A 20,811-nucleotide genomic window follows, 5' to 3' on the forward strand; every position below is an offset into this window, starting at 1 on the left:
CCAAAACGCCCTGCCAGGGCAGTGTGGCTCTGGGCCCGAAAAGCAATGTGCACTTAATGGCTATGGCGAAAAGAAAAGCAAACCCCAAAAAGTACTACCTGGTATTCCATTAAACAGCCGTAAGAAATGCTCGAGAACAGTAAACCTGCAAAATATAAAAGACTCATAGATAAAACAAATGAATCCAAGAAACTTCAGCGATATAATGACACCACAGGAAAAAGCTTAATTTCAAATGCACAACCCCCTTCCATTGGACAACGAAGGAAACAAACAACAGGTAGTAACAAAAAAAAACACACACGAGTTTATAATCCCAGATATCTTTATGGACAATGACAAGTTGATGTGTATTTCACTTCTAAATGAATATATTGTACAATTTTTGAAATAAAAAAAATATGAAAATGAATGTAAAAAAATAAATCAAATTTAAGCGATATACCCATTAAAGTAGCTGAAAGCAAAAAAAAAACAACACAGTGAGCCACCATATGACTCGGAAAGCAATGAAGAAGATACGGAGTAGTTTAAAACTCTGAAAGGCAATCAAATGTAGCTGTAGTACCTTTTCTTTAATCAAACAGCCGTAACACATGTTCGAGTAGTGTATACCTGTAAAAATTAAATCCTCCATCGTAAAACTGTAAAATAAGGAACCAATTTTAAAATGATTGTTTCAAAAAGCATATTCCAATCAAATCTAAAATAATTTTGAAAAATATGGCTAGCAATAAGACGTAGAGAAAATTTATAAGAAAAAAATCAAAGACATATTTTATAAAATTTTTAGTTAATCAAAGCTTTAAAAAAATTTGATTTCAATAGATTTTTGAAAACTTTCATTTTCGGTTTACATTTTATCGAAATTTTCAGAAATTTATTTTGTAGAAAGAAACGATATTTTAAACAATTTTCTTTTTTTTTTTGAATTTTCATAGAATTTGGAGGAAGCTTATCCATTTTTTGAAGAAATATGGATATTTTACTTTGTATAAGACTTTATCAAATTTTCAAGCGAAAATTTGATTTGATCAAATTTTCATGATTTTTATAATTTTTTTTAATGGTAATTTAGATGTTATCGAAATAACGATTAATAGGTAATTATTTTCTGTTAAAATTACGTTTCAATTGGTCACTAAATCCGGATTTATGGCCTTTTCGAGATTTAAGTGCTAAATCCTTGTTTATTGGCAGATTTTCCCCATGCAAAAATAAATCCGATTTTTGCTGGATTTATTTTTAAATCCCAAATTAAACTGATTTCTGGTTAGAGCTGGAAAAATATCGATGGCACTATCGATATTTAATTTTTTTCCGATAGATACTATCGCAAAAGTTAAATTTTTTGCAAAACTAAACAAAAATAAGCAATCCGACACTGAATGTACCCTTTAAGATGCATTGCATCTTTAGAGGGCGCAATTTGCATCCGATTAGGCTAACATTTTTACAATGATTTCTTTCATGACTTTCAACCGACTTTTTTAACCTTGGTTTTATTTGGTCTGTGCATTGATATTGCTTCTATATAAATCATAGAAATTTGATTTTTGTCTACATCGAATTGCTATGGAAAATTTGATTGTTATCAAAATCCAATTTTCATTTTTATCAAAATCAACCAAGAAGACAAATCGAATTTTTATAAAAAAAAAATTGATTGCGATTTCGGCCTTCCTAGGGGCCTCATCAGGTTGTTATACCACAAAAAGACCTACTCACTAATTAGTGAGCAGTGCAGTGGTAGAAGCATGCATTTTGAAAGAAACGTTGGGTCTTATTAGTCAACCTTTTCTTATAGCGCAGTAAGAAAAAAATAAAATCCAACAGCAAGCATCTCCTCATAGAGACATCTAACAACAACAACACATAGGAGATGAAAATTTAATTTTTATCCGAATCGAATTTCGATTGAATAAAAATTTTTAACGAAATTTGATTTTTATCGAAACCGAATTTTTGTAGAAAATACCATGAGCGGGTTTTGATAAAAAGTTTGATTATTTTCTCGATTGTTATGGATATCGATTTTTCAAAAAACACTTAAATTTTATCGAAATTGATTTTTTATAGAAAATCTGATTTTATCGAAATCGATATTTCGCATATTTTTTTTAAATTAAATTTTCGTAGATTTTTTAATTAATTTTCGTATAATCTTTCTTTTTAAATAAATTTTCGTGAAACCTTTTTTAATTAAATTTGCGTAGAAAATTTTATTTTTTTTTTTCTAAATTGACTTTTTATAAAATATAGATATTTACCGATTTTTTATAGAAATTTGATTTTTATCTAAATCGAATTTCTACGGAAAATTTGATATTCATCAAAATCGAATTTTCATTTTTATCAAAATCAACCTAGAAGACAAAGTTATAAAATCGAATTTGTATAAAAAATTTGATTGCGATTTCGGCCTTCCTAGGGGCCTCATCAGGTTGTTATGCTACAAAAAGACTTACTCACTAATTTGTGAGCAGTGCAACGTTTCTTTCATGAATTTTGAATGAAACGTTGGGTCTTGTTAGTCAACCTTTTCTTATAGCGCAGTAAGAAAAAAATAAAATCCAACAGCAAGCATCTCCTCAAAGAGACATCTAACAACAACAAAACACAGGTGATGAAAATTTAATTTTTATCCGAATCGAATTATGATGGAATATACATTTTTATCGAAATTTGATTTTTATCAAAACCCAATTTTTGTAGAAAATAAGATTATACAAATCGAATTTCTATCGATTTATATCGAAATCGAATTTTAATAGAAACTTGGATTTTATCGTAATCGAATTTTCATAGAATTTCTTTTTTATCAAGATTGAATTTTCATAGAAAATATAGTTTGTATCAAATTCGAGTTTTCATAGTTTGTTGTTTATTGAAATTTCGTATATAATTTTCATAAATATTTCATTTTTATCGATATCGAATTTTCATAGAAAATTAGATTTTAATCGAAATTAAAATCGAATTTTCATAGAAAACTTAATTTTTTTACAAATAATATTCTAGAAAATTTGATTGTTACTAGAAATGTCCATAGAAAACGTTTATTTTTTTCAAATTAGGTTTAAATCAAGTTGGACTTTAATCGATTTTCAAAGAAGATTCAAATCAAATTTTTGATAGAAATTTCAATTTTTACCGTTATGAAAAAATTTCTAATCGGTCGGTCGGTCACATAATTTTCGTTCTTTGTGAACCCGGTTAATTCAAATAAATAACTGACGACTGCTTACTATCACACTAACCTTCATTGTCATGAACTGATCCAACTAATGCAAATGATAACACGTGAGTATTCTTGTTTGTTTTTGTACATATGTTTTTATGAATATATTATATAAATATATGTATATACTACAACGTCTATCAATTAAATGGGATAGAAAAACCCATAATACAGTCTGTCGCCTCTTTTTATCACAAACGTTAGATAGGGAAGTTTCTTATCTTCGTATGGGCTATAAAAATTCAAATTAAGCGTTATTGTACAATATTCTAAAAAAAAATTAAAACTATAGACAAACTTTGCGTATTGAAAAACATGAATTAAATTTATAAAAATTTTTCAAAAGTTTACAAGAGGAAAACTGCTTATGGCAAAACATCCAAATAACTTCATAGCCTTTTAAATAATAACTTTTATTTTTAATACATTTTATACACTGTTGCATAGTAAAATTTTGGTAAAGCATTAATACAGTTTTTTAAAAGTAGACATTTTTAAATTTTTTTTATATTGAAAGACAAGTTTATCGAAAAAGTTAAAGCATATGAAGACAATGAGGGAAGCTTCTGTTTAAAGGGGTTTCCTAACATTAAAAATACTTTACCGACTATGACGGTGAACGCTTGGGTTCGAATGCTGGCTGGCGGGACCATTCGAAAAAAATTTCTGTGGTGGTTTTCCTCCTAAAGCTGTCAACAACTGTGAAGTACTTTGAGATGTAAAAACTTTTCTTGAAAGAGATGTCGCTTTGCGGCACGCCGATCAGACTCTGTTATAAAATCATTGAGCCTTAACTTGAATCGGACTACACTCATTGATATTTGAGAAGTTTGCACTTTTTCCTTACTGGAATGTTCATGGGCAATATTTGCATTTTTGTATTAATCCATTGAACAGGCTCTATACTGTTCTCAAATTTAAGCTTTTTTTTACATTTTCAAAATAGGATATTATTTCCGATATCGTCATTTTCAGAATATGATATTATTCCTTAAAGCCTAATATTTTGTTAGCGATTAAATATGCTTTCTAATGAAGACACCAATATTTTACTAACTGTCCCCAAACTGCAAACTCGTGTCATGTCCCCAAACTGTAAACTCGTATCATGTCCCCAAAAATGAAAAACTTCACACAAATCGTCCCCAAACTGTAAACTCGTATCATGTCCTCAAAAATGAAAAACTTCACACAAATCGTTAAAAGGCTAGTTGCCTGCAATATATATTCTTTAGTTTAAAGAAGTGTTTTTTATTAATCTGAATTATTTTGTTAGTTTTTTGGTTCCCTAAACTGTGAGGTACATTCCTTAAATTTGTCTAAAAAACAAGATTCACTTTACAGGGTTACAGAAAGCAATCAGCCGTCATGCATTAATTTTGAATATGCCCATTTGTTTACATCATTTTCAGTTTATGTTTTCTCTTATTTCTTTCATAATACCCCGTTTACCCTGCTCATTATATCCGGATTTAATGGCTCGATCATCGGTTTTCCCTGTATAAAATCATCTGTTTTAGCCTCACATTGGCATTCTTGATGTTCATGGGGTCTTTCCACTTTTTGGTTCTGCAAGTGACACAACCTTCTAATAGTCAATCCTGGTTAAAACATTCGAGGGTTGCTTTTTCTATTTCAGGATTGTACAACCCTTGTGTTGCAGTCTGCCAACTGACAGCTCTATTGTAAAGCTTGACATTTTTGATGTTATCCGTACTCAGAACGTTTTGACATACGAGCGCCATTTGTGTTGTTTACAGTAACTTAGAAGATTCATCTCGCCCAAAAAATGGAATTAAATCGTTAACTTTTTCTTGCGACTATTTTTTTTCAACTTTCGACATGGATTAACTCAACAACAGTGCATCGTTGAACTTAATTCGATTTTTTGGCGCTGAAGCTCCATCAAGGACCAGAGTTTGTCGATCGTATGGTGAAATCAACCGAGTTCGGCATTGTTGGGAGCAGCATACATTCAATATTGCATGAACATTTGACCGTCAAAAAAATTTGTTAGCGTTGGACCCCAAACAATTTGTCAATCGCTCAAAAAAAAAAGGCTAGTGTTGATTGGTTCAAAATGAAATGCTCCAAAAATACGATCGCACATCTATGACATCGTGACAGGTGATGCATCGTGACAGGTGATACTCGTATGAGCCCGAAAGTAAACCGCAGTGGATTGTATGGGTGTTTCAAGATGAGCCAAATTTAACAAAATTTGCTCGCGCACGAAGCACTTCCAAGCAAATGATTGCTTGTTTTTTTTCGGAAAAACTGGACATGTTGCAATCGTACCTCTAGAACAAGGCAGATCAGTCAATTCTAAGTGGTACACAACCTTTTGTTTGCCAGTTGTCTTCCAAGATATCAGGAAAACCAACCGCCAAAGACGGATCACTTTTCACCATGACAATGCGAGCTCTCACACATCAGCTCAAACTACTGCATTTTTGAGCACTCAAAACATCGATTTGATGAATCATCAGCCTTATAGTCCTAACTTGCTACCGAATGACCCCTTTTTTCCATACGTAGAAAATAAAATGAGAGGTCCAAAGTTTTTCGACACCTGATCAAGCGGTTCAGAATGCATGTTTTGGATATACCTCAATCAGATTGGCTGCTACCGTAGCGCAGAGGTTAGCATGACGCTGAATGCCTGGGTTCGAATCCTGGCAGGAACATCAGAAAATTTTTCAGCGGTGGTTTTCCCCTTCCAATACTGGCAACATTTGTGAGGTACTTTGTCATGGAAAAACTTCTCTCCAAAGAGGTGTCGCTCTGCGGCACGCCGTTCGGACTTCGGCTATAAAAAGAAGGCCCCTTATCATTGAGCTTAAAATTGAATCGGACAGCACTCAGTTATTTGTGAGAAGCTTGCCCCAGTTCCTTAATGGAATGTTCTTTGGAAAATTTGCATTTGCGATCAGAGTGGCAAAAGTTCTTCGACAATTGGTTCAAACTCATGCAAAAGTGTATAGATCTTAATGGGGAATATTTTGAAAAACAATAAAGCAATTTTCGATTATTAATATTTGTTTTTGTTCCCTAATACCGAAATATAAAAGGCAACCCTCGTAATATGTTAATTTTTATCAAAAAAAAACCCACTATCTTAGTGGTCTCCTAGTATTCCATGGTGGTTAGAAATTAATTTGTTGTGCAAGTTTTAAGTGGTATATGATTATCTTTTAGATAAATAGAGATTTGAAACGACAAGAATACATGTACCAAAAAATATATCCCTGAAGAATGTCGACACATTTATGAATTGGGGACATTATTATGACATATGTAGTTCCATTTTTAGAATTTGTGTTATGCAAAAACAAAGTGGGGGGATGCAGAGTGTAACAAATATCGTAATGAGAGAACACACAAAACTGGTAACACAACAGAAGTTAAGACAAACATATGTTGGTAGGGTTCATCACTCACTCACTCAAACAATATTCAGCTATCGTCGCATGTCGTTAGTTATACTCACATCTATTCACCGCATAACGCCGGAGAATTTGGTAAAGACTGATAGAAGCTACATAGAATAATTCCAGATAGCGTTCGTTAAAAAATGTAGAAGGAAAGTGCAAGAAAAAGATATTGAAAAGAAAAAAAGTAAATTTTTAAATAAAAAAAAAACATTCAGACTGTTATTTAGGGCTTTGGTTTGCTTCTTGCTTTGTTATCTACCTCATTTTAATCACATCATAGATAAATTCTTCCTATGCATTTGCATACATTTAGGAAGAGACACAGGTAAACAAAGATACCTACCTTGGCGGATGATTTCTTCTTTTTGGCGGGTAATGGTGTATGATTCATGTCGGCGGCTCTTATTTGTTTGTAGTTTTCTAATTCTATCATTAGAGATTCTATTTTCTTTTGTTGTTCCTCTTGTAATTTCAGACGTTGTTCTTGTTCGGGTGTAAGGGCCACTGTTATTTTCTCCTCATATTCGGCGATGACTTCTTCATGTTCCAGTTTCATTTGTTTGATGGTCTTAAAGGCCTCATTGCAACGATCGTCGGCAGCATGTAATTGGGAGCGCAAGTCTTCGGTGGCCTGGGCTTGTTCGCGCCTCAATTCGACCAAAGACTTTAGCAAATGCTTGAACACGGCTCGAGCCTCGGCAATGCTTTGGACACTATCCGCTAGAGTTTGTATGAGCTTGTCGAGATCATTAGCGCAGACCTTCTGCTGGAGGTCGGAAATTTGGGCGTTTCGCATATCGATTTCCTCCTGCATTACGGCAATTTCCAAAGCTGCTTGTGAATTGGGCTCGGGGAGAGGTTGTTGTTTTTGCAACTCTCCCAAACGACTGCTAATTATGCCACGGTCATCCATTAATTGTTCAAGTGTACGTTCAGCATCAATAAGGGATATAATTACCTCAATTTCGCGCTCAACGCATGCAATGACCTGATCAATTTTCATCGATGCAGCGTTGGCGTCTTTGGCGGACTGCAGTTTTTGGCGTTGTGTTTGGGCCACCTTTTGTCTTTCGAGAGCATCTTTAAGTCTATGAAAACAGAAACATGGGGAAGTTGGGGAGGGGGGGAGGGAAGGAAGTACAAACAGACAGACATCAGGCATTGTAACTCAACAATTCTGTAATGACACTTAATGCAAAGGAATAGTGTGTGGGGGGCGATTTGTACTTACCTCTTGTTAATGGCCATAGCTTCCTCGCATTTCCGCTTCAAGACGTTACGCTGTTTATTGTGCAAGGCCTCTTTGCGGGCCATTTCATTTTGCATTTTTCGATCTTTGTTTCTCAGCTGCATTAATTCCTTTTCGCGCATCATCTTGAATTGCCTAAAGTTCTCAGACTCAGCGCGCATGGCTCTTATGAGTTTGACCTTTGACTCTTTCATAGCCTGTATCTCGAAACTAAGATTTTTAATTTTTTGAGTCTCTTTTTCACGTATCTTCAGAAGCTTGGCCTGTTGCAGATTTTTGCGTTTCATATCGTTAATTTCTTGCTCCAAAGCCTGCAAACGCTTACGCCTTTCTTCGGCCAATTTGGCCGAAGCATTCTCTTTGACATGCTTTAACTTATCCAAAAGTTCAGCCTTTTCATTTTCAAGTTCTTGAATTTTTTGTTCACATTCTTTGAACTTCTCCTCCATGTCCTCATCCAGAGTGGAAAATTTGCTGAAATTTCCAGCCATACGCTGTTGCAATTGTTCCTTGAGGCTCAATTCACGATTAATGCGACGCAGTTGATCATTGATTTCCATTTGTTTGTTGGTAAAGGCGTCGGTGCGTTCTTGTACCAAGGCATGCATCTCGGAGGAAGACGCTAGAGAGCCTTCATTTTCCTCGTTCTCACCATCCATGTCTGCACTAACAGAGTCTCCCATGGATGAACTATTCTTGTGATCCATTAGCTCTGTTTGAGCCTTGGCCAGTTCTTCATCGAACCCCTCCACCATTTTGCTAATGCACATAACAGTCTCCATAAGCTTCTCCTCATCCATTGAATTATTTTTGCATTTGGAGGAGATTTCAAGGATGTAGCTCTTCATTTCATCGGTCTTGGTTTTCAGTGTTTCTTGAGCAGTTTCGGCTATATGTGCCCTCAACTCGTGTTCGGTAACATCGTGTAGGGTCATTTGCCATTGCTGTTGCAATGCACGATATTTGTCCTGCAATTCCTTATATTTTCTATTTTGTTCCTCCGAAGCCACTATATTGGGCATTGAGGAGGTCATAAGGGGCAGTACGGGTGGGGTGACCCCCTCCAATTCTGTGGTCAAAGAGCTACTCATAGTTCCACCCTTGGTAAGAAGCTCAACACGAAGCTTTTGTATGATACCCTTGAGGCGATTAATTTCAGCAGCATGTGGATCTTGATTGACAATGGGTTTATTTTTAATTTTACGTGCACGATCGGCATAACGCAGTGTACTCAGTGTCTCGGCCACATTATAGTCGGCTGGAGATACGCAAGCAATCATAAGAGTAACAGAATTTCCACCAAGTGAATCTTGCAGCAGGCGTGTTAATTTGGAATCACGATAACGAACAAAACCAGCACCTTTTCCATCTGTTGCAGAAGAACATTTTGTTTGCGGCAAGGGAAGAAAAAAAAAAAAACAAACAGATTGAAACATTAGTCATGTTGAAAATGTAAAAATACGAAAAATGATAGTAGGATGGTTTCAATGCAACACGAGAGATCACATTAGTAATGAATAAACAATAACAAGGCCAGAAACGTCACGAACCCTCCCCCCTACCTAAATTTTCAAAAGTGCCAAATCTCGGAATGGGTGCACCGATTTAAGCGAAATTTTGTGTGTCACCTTATGGTACTTATGGTCCCCCAAAAACTCGAAATTGGTATACAATTTTAGGGTCACATAACCTGGGGGGGACGCCCTATCCCAAAACCCACCGAACGGACATGTTTACCGATTAGGACAATATGGGTATCAAACGAAAGGTATTTAAGAGTAGAGTACGGACATGGTATACAAATATCACCCAGTGTTCGGGGAGGTCCCCAATCCCTAAAAAAACCCTCAACAGGACTCTTTCACCGCTTTGGGCAACATGGATATCAAATAAAAGGTATTTAAAAGTAGAACACAAATCTGACATAAAATTTTGAGTATCTGAGGCTGAGGAGCCTTCCCACCCCCCAAAACCCCAGCAGGACATATTTACCGATTGGGACAATATGGGTATCAAATGAAAGGTATTTAAGAGTAGAGTACGAACTTGGCATAAAAATGGCACCCTAAGTGTCGGGGGGCACCCCACCCTCAAAAACACCACCCAACAGGACACTTTTACAGCTTTGGGCAATATGAATATCAAATAAGAGGTATTTAAGAGTAGAGTACGTACTTGGCACAAAATTGTCACCTTTAGTGTCGGGGAGTTCCCCACCCAAAAAAAAACACCCAACAGGACACTATTACCGCATTGGGCAATATGGGTATCAAATGAAAGGTATTTAAAAGTAGAGTCTGATATACAAATTTATTCCTTGATGTCTGAGGGGCCTTCCCACCCCCAAAACACCCCAGCAGGAAATCTGAACCGATTGGGACAATATGGATATCAAGTCGAAGGTATAGTAAAAAGCCAATATAAAAATGTATTTCTTGGTTTTTGAGGCGTCCCCGCACCCCCCAAAAACCCTTCAAAAGGGTATATTTGCCAGTTGGGACAGTATGGGTATCAAATGAAAGGGCTTAAAAGACCATATCGGATGGAAGATATATATGGGAGCTATGGACATGTTTGCCTACTATGGCAATAAGGGGCTCAAATGTAAGGTATTTGGCAGTAGAAAACGAATTTTATATGCAACTTGAGGCCAAGTGTTTGGGGGTAGTGTCACCCCATAAACTTCCCCTAAACCTATTGCAATTGACGCTCAAATAAAAGGAATTTAACAGTTGAGCTCTATGCTGATATTTTTTCAGGGCTAAGTGCGTGGGTGACAGTCCCACCCTACATACCCCTCAAACTGGATTATGGCAAAAAGGGTCTCAAATCTGATATCTGTTTTATGGTAGAATACGAATCTGATATCCAAGTCTTGGACCAAAAGTTTGAAGGGCCGCCCATTCCGAAAACAACCCCCAAAGAGGATAAATTCTCTACAATAGCAATATGGGGCTCAAATGAAAGGTCTTTGGGAGTAAAGCACAAATCTGATATCAACAATCGGAAAAAGTGTCTATGGGGCCACCCCACCCCCCTAACACCACCCATATAGGACGCATTTGCTGACCATTGCAATATAGGGCTGTAATAAGAATAATTTAAGATTAGAACACGAATCTGATATACATTTTCAGGGTCAAGTCACTGAACGGCAGCCCCATCCCCCAAAACAGGTCATGTTTGCCAACTATGGAAATATGGGGCTCAAATCAAAGGTATTTGGGAGTAGACCACGAATCTGATATCAACATTAGGGACCAACTGTCTAGGGGACGTCCCACACCCATAACAACGCCCAGCAGGACGTATTTGCTCACCATAAAATTTTGGATCCTAAAGGGAGTGGATCTCGATATTAATAGCTTTTAGGGCCCATACCCCAAACCGGACATATTTGCTGACTTTTGCAATAAGGAGTTTAAATGAAAGGTGTTTGAGATTAGAAAACGAATTTGATATCCAATTTTGAGGCCAGTGGCAAGATGGGGTTTAAATAAATGATACAAATCAAAGGATAATTTTGTTCCATATAAAGTAAAAGAAGGCGCAGCGGAGAGGGCCCTGTTCAGCTAGTATTTAAAAAAAAAGTTTGATAGTATTTCAAGTAGTTTTTTACAACAATAAAAATATATGTTCTTTATTTTAATTAACCATATTGTTTCTAAACAAGTCTTTTTCTAATTAACCCAATTGTTTTATTGATTCTTTCTTCCGCTATTTTATTTTTCTTTCATATGTTGATATAACGGCGGCGCCTCATGCCAACTGTTTGCACAATCACTCAGTTTTTTTGGACTAATAAATAATAAACATTTCCCCCACTTTTTTCAGTTGCTTTTTATACCCTCCAACATTGGATGGGTGTATACTAATTTCGCCATTCCATTTGTAACTCATCAAAATATTGATCTGAGAACCAACAAGGTCTATATACATTCTTGATCGTCTTGACTTTCAATGTCGATTTAGACATGTGTGTCTGTCGAAAGCACACTAACTTTCGATAGAAACTAGGCGCTTGAAATTTTGCACAAATACTTCTTATTAGTGCAGGTCGGTTCGGATTGGATCTTGACTTCTTGAACCTCTAGAGGCTTAATTCGTATCCGATTTGGCTGAAATTTTACACGCAGCGTTTTGTTGACTTTTAACAACTGTCTCAAGTATGGTCTAAATCGGGGTTTAAGCTGATATAGCTCCCATATAAACCGCGATCTTCAGATTTGATTTCATGAGCCTATAGAGGGCCCAATTTTTTGTAAAATTTGGCTGAAATTTTGTGCAATGACTTCTCCTATGACCTGCGCATATAACTCTCATATACACGTAGCGTTTTGTTATGACTTCCAACAACTGTGCCAAGTATGGTCTAAATCGGTTTATAAGCTGATGTAGCTGCCGTATAAACCGATCTTCAGATTTGATTTTATGAGCCTCTAGAGGGCGCAATTCTTATAAGACTTGGCTGAAATTTTGTGTAATGACTTCTTCTGGTGTAAATCGGTTCATAACCTGATATAGCTCCCATATAAACCGATCTCCCGATTTTATTTTTTATCTAAAGGGACCAATCCATATCGGATTTGGCAAAATGTTTGCTCGATGGATAAGACTATGATTTCCAACATCCAAACCAAGTATGGACCGAATCGATCTATAAGCTGATATAGCTTAATCAATGTCTTTGCATAGCTGCCATATTACCGATCTAGGATCTTGACTTCTTGATCTTCCAGAGGCGCAATTCTTATCCGATTTGGCTGAAATTTTACACGTAGCGTTTTTTTTTATGACTTCCAAGAGCTGTGCCAAGTATGGTCTAAATCGGTTTATTAGCTGATATAGCTCCCATATAAACCGCGATCTTCATAATTGATTTCATGAGCCTCTAGAGGGCGCATTCTTGTACGATTTGGCTGAAATTGATTGTGTAATGACTTCTTCTGGTGTGAATCGTTTCATAACCTGATATAGCTCCCCTATAAACCGATCTCCCGATTTTACTTCTTAAGCCCCTATAGGGCCCAATTCTTATCGGATTTGGCTAAAAGATTGCTCGATGGCTTACACTATGGTCTCCAACATCCAAACCAAGTATGGTCCGAATCGATCTATTGGGTTGCCCAAAAAGTAATTGCGGATTTGTCATATAGTCGGCGTTGACAAATTTTTTCACAGCTTGTGACTCTGTAATTGCATTCTTTCTTCTGTCAGTTATCAGCTGTTACTTTTAGCTTGCTTTAGAAAAAAAGTGTAAAAAAAGTATAGTTGATTAAAGTTCATTCTAAGTCTTATTAAAAATGCATTTACTTTCTTTTAAAAAATCCGCAATTACTTTTTGGGCAACCCAATATTATCTAACATAGCTTTATAAGCATGGCATTTTTATGGGTTATCCTTTGTTTGCCTATAAAGAGATGCCGGGCTAAGAACATGACAAATGCGACCTATGGTGGAGGGTATAGGAGATTCGGCCCGGCCGAACTAAGCACGCTTTTACTTGTTTTCATAGATATCAAATAGCCCCACCCTTAGGGGCGTATTGTGTGATATTTGTACGTAGGTAAATACGTACTTTATTTACTTCAGTCACACATGTATTACTTACTATCTCTCTTCAGACGCCACAGTGCATGCGAAATAATAAACTTCTAAAAGTGTAAAAAGCACTTGATCTTCTGCGTTTTCAATGCAAAGCGCAAAGCACTTAAATACACTCCCCATTATTTAATAAAATAATAAAAAAAAGTCGGCATTGATAACGACAAGTATGTACGGCCATTGTCATTAGTTGCTGTGACGCCAGCTTCATGTTACACGGAAGAAGAAATGTTAGAAGATTGACGAAATTTTCTATGAATATGAAATTACAAAAAAAATATATATACATACACATGGTTTTAATGACCTCTTGCAATTGAAGTCACAACATTTTAGACCACAAGAACAAAAGAAGTGATTGTTCACTTACGATAAATTAAATAAGTTTTCAAAGAAATAACCACCAAAAGTGAAACTCCTGATTGCCAGAGCTTGATACGCACACAACAGATGGTCTACAATTTCCTCTTCCTCGCAGTTTCTGCTGAAATTATTACTTGCAATCTTTAAGGCCAAAACAGATTGAGGAGCGTCGCTTTGAAAAATACAACTCTGCAAACAGAAGGCAAAACATCAACTCGCAAGTTGAAACATTTTTCACTTTTCCGCGTTTCTTTTGTGTGCTGAGTTGCATTTTTGCAACACGACGCTCAATAAGGAAAAAAAGTGCTTATTCTTTAACCAAAACTTGAATCAGACAGCACTTATTTATTTATTTAATTTATTTCTTAATAGTAATACATAAGCCACCTTGGCCAAAAAAACCTATTACAACGAAATATACTCCTTATTTAGGAATAAACATTAAAAAATTAAATACATCACAGTTACAAAAAGATGTACGTTACGAAAAGATGTAAGATTCTTAGCCTAATTCATTTTAATTGGCTCCCCAGGCATAACAAGATTATGCAAAAATTTAAACTGTTGGATTTTTTAACAAGTCCCATGTAAGCAATACAAAAAGACTCAAGCAACAACACTTAGTTTGATCTGTAGAATAGAGTGTGAAAAGATTCTTAACTCGGCAGACAATACATTCCAACACCTGGTCACACAAATGCAGAATGATCTTTCGAAAACAGTTTATCTGAGTACTCCTACTCGAGCGAGAAAAATTGAAGTATCTACGCAGTGTTACCGGTGTTCCACTTTTTATAACTTTGTAAAAGAATAAAATATTTCGTAGATCAATAAAACGGTCGAAAGAAGTTCCCAAAAAGGTTTTGACATACCCTGAAGTGTAGTCACGAACACGTACATTATATACAAACCTAGCTACTGCATCATCACCCGTTTCAGTTTTAGAAGATTATAGTCAAATGTTCCTGACGTTATCTCCAAGCCATATAAAAGTTGAGGCATTAAAAGAGCGTGAGCAAATCTGACTTTCACCCACGAAGGGAATATAAATACCTGCCGAATACAACCGACGCAAAATACCACAAAACACGAGAATGGAGAGAGATTCAATATGACAACCGAAATTAAGGTCTTTATCAATCACTATCCTCAAACATTAAAACCTATCAACAAAATTTACTCTAGAATTCCCCACAAAAGTATCAAATCCAGGCTGCGTCTGGGATCCAAACTGTAATGCCTTTGGTTTTGAAGGGTTGATAGAAAGCGAGTCAAGACTAGACCATAACAGGATTCGTCCTATAGAAGCATTAATATTCATCTCCAAAATAATGCTAAAACCACGATCCACACTAAAAAGAAGATATATATCGTCTGCAAAATGAAAGGTTTCACACAAGTTAGGTGCAAGGAATTCAGAAATATCATTAATACAGAGTATAAAAAGAAGAGGTCCTAAGACCGATCCCTGGGGCACACCAGAAGAGAGGGCAATAATGCTAGATCGAGCTCCATTAGAATCAACAAATTGTGATCTACCGCACATATACGGCAAAACAAGCCTGCAAGCAGATCTAGAAAAGTTCAAGTTATTCACTAATTTCTCAACCATAGTACCAAAGCAAATAGAATTAAATGCCTTAGTCAAGTCAAGAGACAAAAGGACACAATCTTTTCCATTATTCAAACCATTCCGTATTGACTCAGTAAGATGCAGCAGCCTAGATGTTGTGCTGTGACCTGATCGAAACGCATATTTGAAATCAACAATTTTATGCCCAGCACCCAACATTATCTGGTCTTTAAGAATATGTTCGAAAACTTTAGAAAGTACTGGAAGAATTGAAAGAGGTCTTAGATCATTAGGATCAGGAATAACACTACTCGCGAAATTTTCCATACATCAGTAAAAACAGAAGAAGCCAAAATAGAGTTAAATAAATGCAAAATCAAATCAGAAATATAGGGAAACAAAAGTTTAAGAAACTTGATACCATCAACACCAATGGACTTAGCCTTAATTTTTTCTGAAGCTACCGCAACATCATCAATACTTACACAACGAAAGGAAACCGAATCTCCAATATCGGGAATATCCAACATAGCTGGAACACCGGAACCAAAAAAATTGTAAATACACCAGACTGTCATCGCCAAAGCAACCAGAACTCTTAAGAACACGCCAAAAGCCCTTGGACTCTTAAATACCAAATCATTCAGAATAATATCTATTGGGTTGCCCAAAAAGTAATTGCAGATTTTTTAAAAGAAAGTAAATGCATTTTTAATAAAACTTAGAATGAACTTTAATCAAATATACTTTTTTACACTTTTTTTTCTAAAGCAAGCTAAAAGTAAAAGCTGATAACTGACAGAAGAAAGAATGCAATTACAGAGTCACAAGCTGTGAAAAAATTTGTCAACGCCGACTATATGAAAAATCCGCAATTACTTTTTAGGCAACCAATATTTCTTTCCTTCCGTATAACGGATTTGACCTTGTTCCGATATTTACAAAAAGTCCTCCAATTCTCAGGAGTACGATGCTCTTGATATGCACTATATGATAAAACTCTAAGATTCTAAGCAGACAAAATCTTCCTGCACTTCATCCAATCACCGCCATCATTATGAATCCTTTTTCTTACAACAGGCGCGAACGCAAAAAGATAATCAAAAAGCAAGGTCATCGACATCAGAAGTGTTTAAGAAGGCTACATAATCAAAGGCATATAAGCACTGCATCAAACCGTCCCAGTCTATATTTCCATAGTTCCGGTACTCCATTATGTCATCAAAAGCCACCACAATGATATTAAAATATGAAAAAATAAGTGCGTGGTGAGAAATGGATGGACACTGAACTTGATTAGACTAACAGGTCTTTGAGCCATCACTTACGAGCATAAAATCTATTAAAAATGATGACCCATGAGCAACACTATAATAGGTCGTTCTAGAATTGTGTACAATAGTTAAATCAAGCCTACTACAAACAGATCGCAATAAGCTAGACCTCAATACATTAAATAAATCGCAGTTAAAATCACCGACAATAATGACTTTTGAGTAGTTCAAAAGAATGTCATAATGTAGTTCCTCAAAAGACATGAAATCGCCGACAGGGAGAAGATAAACCACTCCAAATTAAAAGATTCACATTATCAAAGGTTATTTCAAGGAAAAGGGACATTTCCCCAAAACAGAAGAACGAAACACAACTTTGTGTTTCAAAGTATTTGACATATATACACCTACTCCACCAACCCTCATTCCATCACGATCATTTCTGTAAAATCTATAGCCCGGAATACTAACGGCTTCACTACAAACAACAGGTTTCAGCCGTATCTCAGAAATTCCAAAAACTTCCAGCTTGGATTCAGACAAAATCGACCTGAGCTCGTCAAATTTGACAGAATTCGGAGAGGGTCGAATACTCTGAAAATTTTTGTGTCCCACATTAAATTTCCCAAATATTTTGCCCAAAACAGAACTAAAATTTGCATAATTGCTTACCACCGGACCCATAGTTAAATTAAAAGACATCAAAAGTGCAAATTACTACCATGGTGGGGAACCAAACTGTTGATATTAGATATAGCAATAATTTGCTTTTGAAACTTAAAAACATAAAAAAAACTCTATCAATTATTCAAATGACACAGCCAATCAATGATAAATATTATGAGATCAAAAATGTAATTACAATTTAGAGAATGTTAGAAAAATATATGCATATATGTATAAAAAAAATTGAATGAGTACAAGTAACAGAGTGCTAAGTTCGGCCGGGCCGAATCTTATATACCCTCCATTATGGATCGCATGTGTCTAGTTCTATGCGCGGTATCTCTTTTTAGGCAAACAAAGAATATTATATAAGAACTGTTATGCTATTGGAGCTATATCAAGTTATAGTCCGATTCTGATCATAAATTAATGCAGAACATTGTGTAATATTTCAGTTCATTCGGATAAGAATTGCGCCTTGTAGGGACTCGAGAAGCAAAATCGGGAGATAGGTTTTTATGGGAGATGTATCAAGCTATTGATCGATTCAGAACATATTAGACACATATGTTGAAAGTCATAAGAGAAACCGTTGTACAAAATATCTGCCAAATCGGATGAGAATTGCGCCCTCTAGAGGCTCAAGAAGTCAAGATCCCAAATCGATTTATATGGCAGCTATATCAGGTTATATACCAATTTGCGCCATACTTATCACAGTTATTGGAAGTCATAATAAAACACCTCATGCAAAATTTCAGCCAAATCGGATGAGAATTGCGCGCTTTATTGGCTCAGGAAGTCAAGAACCAAGATCGGTTTATATGACAGCTATACCAGATTATGAACCGATTTGAATCATACTTAGTACAGTTGTTGAAAGTGATACCAAAACACTACGTGTAAAATTTCAGTCAAATCGGATGAGATTTGCGCTCTCTAGCTCAAGAAGTCAAGACCCAAGTAGCACATTGTTGTGGAAGTCATAACCAAACACCTCATACAAAATTTCAGCCAATCGGATGAGAATTGCGCCCTCTATTGGCTCAAGAAGTCAAGAACCAAGATCGGTTTATATGCCAGCTATATCAAAACATGGACCGATTTGAACCATACTTAGCACAGTTGTTGAAAGTGATACCAAAACACCATGTGCTCAAAAAGTCCAGACGCAAGATCGGTTTATATGGTAGCAATATCAAAACATGGAACGATTTGGCTCATTTACAATTCCAACCGACCTACACTAATAAAAAGTATTTATGCAAAATTTCAAGCGGCTAGCTTTACTCCTTCGAAAGTTAGGGTGCTTTCGACAAACAGACGGACGGACGGACCTGGCTAGATCGACTTAAAATGGCATGACGATCAAGAATATATAGAATTACGAAATTAGTATACCCTTATCCTATGGTGGAGGGTATAAAAATAGTACCAAGATTTAACAATACTAAAAAAGTAATTAAAAAGGTCACAAATTTATGGACATGAAAGAATTTTACCCTCTGTTCCTTAAAGGAAAGTTCGTAAGTAAACTTGCAATATTGTCAAAAAAAAAAACAAGTATTAACGAAGATGGTACATCAAATTTTGGCATATAAACCCAATATGCTTAATAATAATTTTCCTATCGGCAACCCTTACTCTTATTTATTTTCTAATCTCTTGACATCACAGATAACTTGGTCATTTCTATTTTGGATCGTAATATTTATGAACCTAGGATTGTTTGCGAATTTTGCCTTATCAAAAAACTCATTGACTCTTAGAAGAAACAATTTTTTATCTTGATCAACAAAAAATTATTTTACTAGGTCTTAAATGTTGTGCATAGAGCAATTCAATGCATAAAGAAGAGTTCCATTTTGTACTCATCAACAAGCACATATAACCAGCTTTTTAAAAATCAATGTTACTTTTATGAGAAACATTCGTAGGCTAGTGTAGAAGATTTGAAATCATGTACAACTATGCCAAAATACTTGACGTGTTACAATTTTTTTTTTGTAATTTCTCATTGTTTTATGATTTTTGCAATTTAATGGAAAAATGAAAACCGGTCTGTTGTGCTAAATTAGTTTTCGTTTTGATTTTTTGCTATTTCTTTATTTATTTCGCTTCTCTTTTTTGTAATTTTTCATTGTTTACATCAATTTGCACTAATGACCGGCCAGTGATTGTAAAATAACTCAAGCGTGTCAACTACTCGTACGTATTGTATGATTGGGAGATTCTCAATTGCACATGGCAGAAAAAATCGAATCGTCAGATAGACAAAACTAAAACAAATATTTGAACTAAATGTGGGGAGAAGACTTCCATTGAAATAATGGATTGTTATACGCATCTGTTTGAAAGTAAAGAAAAGAAAAAGGTTACATTGCCAATTAAATATGTGAGAATTTTTGAAATGATATTGCAATTTTTGTTCTAAATGTTAAATTCACATTGTGGACTTTATCAAGAAATGTTCAATTTTTTTTGTAAAATAATGATCGAACCAACCCTAATGTTATGTTAGCTTTTAAAATGTCTTAAAATATTCTTAACTTATAAATATTTTGCAGGTTTAAGCAAATTAAGCAAAATTTTTCATATGTGATACCGGATGATGGAGTAGTACAGTTGAAAATTGGCGTCCAAAACGTTGCTATAAAAAGCAAAATACAATCTCCCAATCATACAATTCAAAGAACTCAGCACAAATCACCGCCTTACAATGCTAGCATTTCAAGATCAGTGAACTCAATAAAAACTATATGCTAACAAGGAAAAACGTGCAAAGTTCGGCCGGGCCGAAACTTGTAGACCCTACACCCAAAAATTGCAAATATTGTCCATGAACATTCCACTAAGGAAAAGGGACAAACCCTCCACCATGGATCGCATTTGTCAAGTTCTTTGTCCGGTATCTCCTTCTAGGCAAACAAAGGATAATGGATAAGAATTGCTTTGCTATTGGAGCTAAATTATGGTAAGTTCTGGAACGATTCCCATCATACTTGGTTTGAATGTTGGAGACCATAGTAGAAGTACAATGACTTCAGACATTTAGGATAAAAATTGCGCCCTATAGGGGCTCAACAAGTAAAATCGGGAGATCGGTTTATGTGGGAGTTAATCTATCTAAGCCGGAACATTGAGGTCCGATCTGTGTTGTTGTTGTTGTAGTAGCAGTGTGAGGCGGCAGCCCTTGCCGATGAAGAAACTCATCGGGTCAATCCGATACATACAACCGGCTGCCATGGGATTGGCGATCTATGTGGTGTTCATTGCTGTCACGAGAAGCTTAGCTATGAGCTACCGAGAAACTCCACTGGTTGCGAATAGTGGAATGCTCCAAACGGCGTAACTGCAACGGCAGTCGCGAACAATCAGCGGTATCGAGCGGAGAGTCTCAGTCAGAG

General features: G+C 35.8%; 1 protein-coding gene across 11 annotated transcripts in view; it reads right to left on the reverse strand.

Moving 5' to 3' along the window:
• LOC106088708 (chromosome-associated kinesin KIF4A) overlaps nt 1–20,811 on the reverse strand; it is a 48,960-nt gene that overhangs the window by 11,262 nt on the left and 16,887 nt on the right. For 2 of the 11 annotated variants that reach the window (XM_013254364.2, XM_013254371.2), the window contains exons 4-5: nt 7,907–9,293; nt 7,019–7,763 (exon numbers count right to left, since the gene is read on the reverse strand). In XM_013254364.2, the coding sequence (XP_013109818.2) occupies nt 7,019–7,763; nt 7,907–9,293 (2,132 nt within the window). Of the gene's footprint in view, nt 1–98; nt 146–568; nt 645–6,682; nt 6,780–7,018; nt 7,764–7,906; nt 9,294–20,811 lie in introns of those variants that run through there. The other 9 variants (XR_001221499.2, XR_001221500.2, XR_001221495.2 and 6 more) reach the window with 9 other exon arrangements.

Source organism: Stomoxys calcitrans, chromosome 4, assembly GCF_963082655.1.
Source record: "Stomoxys calcitrans chromosome 4, idStoCalc2.1, whole genome shotgun sequence".
Lineage (NCBI taxonomy): Eukaryota > Metazoa > Arthropoda > Insecta > Diptera > Muscidae > Stomoxys > Stomoxys calcitrans.